General features: G+C 41.3%; 1 protein-coding gene across 1 annotated transcript; it reads left to right on the forward strand.

Annotated features, from left to right (window-relative positions):
- Positions 1-333: 333 nt before the first annotated feature.
- Positions 334-6000, forward strand: prdm8b (PR domain containing 8b). The gene is made up of 4 exons (XM_035530063.2): positions 334-520; positions 2549-2773; positions 3025-3256; positions 3705-6000. Exons 2-4 carry the CDS (start codon positions 2552-2554, stop codon positions 4952-4954), a joined length of 1704 nt encoding a protein of 567 aa, XP_035385956.1. The 5' UTR covers positions 334-520; positions 2549-2551; the 3' UTR covers positions 4955-6000.

The raw sequence follows: 6000 nt of genomic DNA on the forward strand, positions 1-6000 counted from the left end.
CATGCTTATACAAAATACAATTATTATTAGTCTTGCCATTTGTTTTTCTTTAGATATACAAAATGATTGAATTTGTTTAGTTTAACGAACTGCCCTAGAAATGAATAAAATGAAGGTCTGCATCAAAAATGTGATATATTTTGCCAGCAGCTGTAGTTCTGGCATCTGGCTAATTTTGTAAACAATATTTTTTAAAGGTGTTCTGGTAGCACTAAACTACTTAAACTATCTGTCGGCCAGTGAAGAGTTAAAGGGAGGAGACGGAGAGTGACACGCCTCATTGGGCAGATTATGTGCAGCAAACAAAAAGTGTGTATCTGTGTGCCAGTCAGTCAGTATATCGGCCCCATCTGTACGCCTCTCCACGCTCGCGAATCACAGCGCGCCCGGCAGCACTGTCACTTTTTAACGGACTGGGAAATGTATTGACTGCACGGACTTCACGGCTTTGAACGCGTACTTGACGGCACAATCGCATCATCTTTCAAACCTTGCGGATTATTTTACCTTGTAATAATCGGTAAGTATGCAACGTTTCAAATTTTAAAACAGCCCGGGGACACCGAATCCGTCGAAGCTCGCTGCATTCGAGCCGCATCTTTTCGGCTATGTAACCGGGGGAGAAAGCTCCGCAGATGGCAGCCTAGAGGAGGGCGCATTGACTCACAATGTGCTACGTTCAGTGGCTGAATGAGATAGATGAGTTCAGTCGTTAATACACTGTCGTAAAGTTGGAATAATAACAAACTCGTACGAAAAGGGTTATAAATTTCACCCTGAAGTAGGAGGTCACCCGGTTCATTGATTCTATTTTGGAAATGCGCATATATTCTGTGGTCCATTATAGTATTTAGCTGAGATGCATATTCATTGGGTTCTTTTGTGCGATTTTCCCGTGTGAGACCGACCTAACAACTACAAAAGGAAAGTGTAGTTGCATGATACCGAGAAAGGAGAATAAAAATAATAGCAAAGCTTTTGTGGCAAAGGAAAAGGGAAGGAAAACTTTTCAACCAATGCCCATCCAAAAAATAAATAAACAAAATAAAATAAAATAAAATAACAAGAAACGAAAATAGAACATGATTAAACAGCCGTATAAACCCGATGGTTTGATTAGATTCAGATTCAGACAGCAGAACGTGCAGAATGTTAAGTTTTGCTTCCGTCGTACGTTTTCGGCATGCTAATGCGTTGCCTTCGCGCCTGTCAACGGCAGTGTGTATTTCGATAACCATGTGCAGTCTATTCCGTTGTTCTTGCCACATTACAAGTTGCGTACTCTAATAGAAATAAGCAAGATTTTTTTTTAAATCCACACAAAAGACACAATAATAAAAGTGACTTGTTATTATTATTATTAATTAAAAATGAAAAAAAAAGTCTGTATAATCAGGCGTACTATTTAAGAACAAAAAAGACCTAACATAATTTATTCTTTTTAGGCTTTCTGTCTGCAGCGTATTCATTTTGAGCATGTCTGTAGACGTCAAAGAGTTTATTCTTTTCGCAGAAAATAGGCCTATTACAAATAGTATCTTAGTTCCAACCTCTTTCTTAGAATTCAGGGTTTTGGTCTTTGGTCTGAGATGTTAGTGCTTTATTAGTTGCATGTAAATTATTTACTAACCAAAACCTACATAAATAGTTTAAAATAAATTAGGATGAAAGACATACAAATTTAGCATACTGTGCAGAAGGAAAACAAGTAGCCTGTAGTGTATAGCGTTTTTTCCTGCGTTGTCCCTATGACAAGGTAGTTCTAACAGTATACGTGGTCTTTGTTCAGTGTATAACAAGTTTCGTGAGTAAATTATAGGGTCTCTGAGGCGTACGAAAAAGAATCACATCATTCGTAAATATGCATTCGGTGTTTGAAGAAAAAAAATTAACCCTGCGTGCTGCCTTAATTAAGTCTCAGAGGGAAAGTGGTGGATTATGATAATGAACAGACATACGTTCCTTCTTGTTGAATAGAGCTAAAGGTTGGCTGACATGAGATCAGCGACTTTGACATCGCACTTGAAATCCATTCGATATGCCTTTCCGATTCTAAATAGGAATTTTCTTCCGTATCACTGGCATGTAAAATAACCCGATGATGATCTAACGATTGTAGTTATGACTGTTAAAGTAATATCCTTGAATATCAGTAATATCATCACTGAAATCAAAGAATAAATTATTATATTAATGAATATATTCTTATTCTTATTCTTATTCTTATTACTACTATTACTACTACTATTATTATTATTATTATTATTATTATTATTATTATTAATAATACTACTACTACTATGTTGTTTTTGTTGACGAGTGTTGGCTTAATTAAATCGATCAGGCTATATATATAGAATCATAATAGAAATTTAAACTATATATATCGTGTATAAGGAAATGGTTAACATAGGCCTGACAGTGTTCGCAAGCGTAAATATGTAAATATGATTGGGTAAATTAGCATATTAGTCTCAAATGATGAAGATTAAGAACTCTTGTGGTACACACGATCTGACCTGCTCCTTTTGTTGTCTTCATTTTGTAGGCAATGATGGAGGAATCGAGTTCCCAGAAGCTTGCATGGGATGGCGACGCAAAGGCGATGCAGCAGTGTTTAACGGATATATTTACCAGCGTCTACACCACCTGTGACATTCCAGAAAACGCTATTTTTGGGCCTTGCGTTCTGAGTCACACCTCTTTATATGACAGTATTGCTTTTATTGCCCTAAAATCTACAGATAAGAGGACTGCACCTTACATATTCAGGGTACGTGTTCACCTCACAGTTAATTGATGAGGCTACAGTGGTTAAGAGTCATATAATGGGGTATTATTCATACAAATATAGATCTTTTTTATCTTGATTATATATTCCTACTAATCGATTTGAGGAACTGTTCATTGTGTTTGGCCTGTTCCTCGACTTTAAAAAATCCCTCATTTTAATTTGAAAGCTTGAGAACAAATGTAGATGAGGGGTTTGTTGTTCAAACTGTGTTTTGCTTCTGTTGGCTATAGGTGGACACGTCAGCAGCCAACACTTCCTCAGAGGGTCTGATGTGGCTGCGATTGGTCCAGTCCGCTAGAGACAGGGAGGAACTGAACCTGGAGGCCTATGTGAAGAATGGACAGCTCTACTACAGGTCGCTGAGGAGAATCGAGAAGGACGAGGAGCTTCTGGTGTGGTACGGAAAGGACTTGATCGAGCTGCTGCTCCTCAGCTCCAACAGAAGCCAAGTGAAAAGCAAAGGTATGAGCCCAGGAAACACTTAGTTTTCCTGTTTAGAGGTCACTGCTCAGTGTCTATAGTGGCTGTTTTAAAGTCAGCGATGTGTGCATTTTGATGACTAGGTACATTTGCATAACTGGAAAACAATTATTCAAGACTTGAAAAAAGGGCTTAATTATGAAAAACAGATTTGTGACCAGGCACCAATGATCTCACAAAAGGTGCAATTCATGCATGATGTTAAAATGGCTTAATAAATTACCTTGGAAAAGTAAAACTATAGCTTGGATTAATTTCTGCTGAATAAAGTGATGTGAAGATTATTATGTTCATGCGCATTTTAAACAGCTATGTCTGCAATATATAAGCTTCTATTACCATTGTGCCTATGGTAATATTTCATTTGATACATCACTGCTCACACAAATGTTTTAAACTAGTGCTGTCTTTGTTTTCTTTATGGATGTAGGATCTCCACCGTACATCTGTCCAGACTGCAATCAGCGTTTCCAGTTTGAGTTCCCTCTCCTGGCTCACCTGAGGTTCCGCTGCACCAAAAGACTCCAAAGCATGGCTGAGGAGGAAGCGAAGGACTCTAGTGAACAGACCAGCGTTCCCCTCGCCAGGTCCAGCCCTAAGCTAGGCCGATCTGAGGGCTTCCCCAGCCCTCCAGACGGGAAACCATCTACAGACTTCCATAATCTGGCCAGGGATTTAGAGAATAACAGGACCAGTCCTCCCAGTGACAAGGAGGCAGAGATCCTGAGCGAGAGCTCGGGAAAGCGCAAGTTCTCTGATTTGGAAGACGGCAGGGCCGTAGGCTTGGTGCAGCCGCTGAAGTCGAAGGAGGAGCTGGCAAACTCGGCGCAGCAGTACCGTGGCGCATACGGCCTGGACGAAGCCAAGCGAGCATTCTCGCCCTGTGCCTCAGAGGCACCCGAGGCCAAGCGCAGTGCCTTCACGGAGGTGAAAAAGTCTCCACCGGGCTCCAAGCTCGGCAGCAAGAACTCTGGTTTCAACTCCGAGAACAAGGCAGAGCCCGGCCGGCCAGGCAACGGCCTCGGTGACAAACCCCTGAGCCTCCGGCAGGTGCTGGGCGAGACGCAGCCGCCGCAGTCGCGCTCCGAGGGCTCGGCGGTGGGCAGTGCCTTCACGTCCGTGGCCCAGCAGGACACTGGTGGCTCGGAGCGGAAGAGCGCCTTCAGCCAACCTTCACGCTCTTTCTCCCAGCTTTCACCACTGGTGATGGCGCCGAAGCTGCTGCCAGCGGTGGACTGCCACCCAGCCGTGGGCGACACTGTCTCCTCCAACCGGCTCTACCAGGCCGACCACCTGGCTGCCAAGCTGCAGGGCTCCGAGCTGGGCAGCAACTGCCCAGTGCCAGGCGGCATGGCCAAGCAGAGCCCGTTCCTTTACGCCACAGCCTTCTGGCCCAAGGCGTCAGGCCCCATCCAGCTGCAGATGCCCTCTGCCCTCACACTCCTACCCCCCTCCTTCACCTCCCTCTGCCTTCCTGCACAAAACTGGTGCGCCAAGTGCAACGCCTCCTTCCGAATGACCTCCGACCTGGTCTACCACATGCGCTCGCACCACAAAAAGGAGTACTCCATGGAACCGCTGGTCAAGCGGAGGCGTGAGGAGAAGCTCAAGTGCCCTATCTGCAACGAGTCCTTCAGGGAGCGGCACCACCTCTCCCGTCACATGACCTCGCATAACTGACTTTTTTTGGGGATATTTACTCACAAATGGCAATTTTTTTTCAAAATGGGAATATTGTCAATCTGGAGAAATCCACTTGATTTTGCATTCAAAAAGACATTTCTAGTCGGATTGTTTCTTTCAAATGTCATGTTTTTGTGTACACGAATGCATTTTGACTTTAAAGCAAAAACTCTGAAAATCTATTTATCATATGAAGCACTTATTATTTGGGTGAAAGGGGGGATAATTACATGTAAATGTACTTTGTATTTTGTATATATTAATGTATAATATATAGAAATAAACCGAAATGTAGTTCCATTTCATGGAAAACTATTCGATGATTTCATGTGTATAGGCCTAAGGATGAATACTGAGTATAATTCGGATAATGTCCAGCTATATTTAAGAATGCATGTAAATTATAGTTATTGGTTTAAAGATGCAGTCTATTCACAACAATGTACATACTTGTTTTGTTTGAATACAAAGTGTTATTTTGTGTCTGTGGAGAATAGATTCAGTGTTTCTTCCTTTTGCTGAAATTTACTATTTGATAGTTTATCTAACCATGTTGAATGCTTTGACAATAAAATAGCTTTATTTTCAATTGATTTCGTGCTTCATTATAATGCAATAAATAATATACAACTGTACTGTAAACTCCGTGTTAAAGCTTATTGATAGATGTGTTACAGGGAGGCTGTGCTCATATCCAACTATTTTTTTTCCTGACAAGTACAATTTGTCTGGTGCATTTTAAAATATATTCCTGTTTTATGATGTGTGTTAAAATAATCCAGTTCCAGAACAATCCGTGAACCCGACCAAAAACACCTTAATACACCTTATCTTGCGTCTACGTTCCGCAAATCCTGTAAAGTTACTTTCGTCACGACCAGGCTTGTTGTTTTATCGTGCAAATGCCAGCTATGGATGATTTATGAATTGAACTTAATATTACAAAATAGAGTGGTGATTATTATCTGTTAGAAGTTGGAGTCTTATCGATGCATAAATAGCCCATACAAAAAGTAGATTAAAAATATGGTGTTTGATTATTA

Source organism: Electrophorus electricus, chromosome 5 (assembly GCF_041902795.1).
Source record: "Electrophorus electricus isolate QZ-2024a chromosome 5, ASM4190279v1, whole genome shotgun sequence".
NCBI classification, from domain to species: domain Eukaryota; kingdom Metazoa; phylum Chordata; class Actinopteri; order Gymnotiformes; family Gymnotidae; genus Electrophorus; species Electrophorus electricus.

Coding starts and splice junctions, on each gene's coding strand:
- prdm8b (XM_035530063.2), top strand. CDS start 2,552: ATGATGGAGGAATCGAGTTCCCAGAAGCTTGCATGGGATGGCGACGCA. Junction 2,774..3,024: donor CTGCACCTTACATATTCAGG/GTACGTGTTCAC, acceptor TGTTGGCTATAG/GTGGACACGTCAGCAGCCAA. Junction 3,257..3,704: donor AAGCCAAGTGAAAAGCAAAG/GTATGAGCCCAG, acceptor TTATGGATGTAG/GATCTCCACCGTACATCTGT.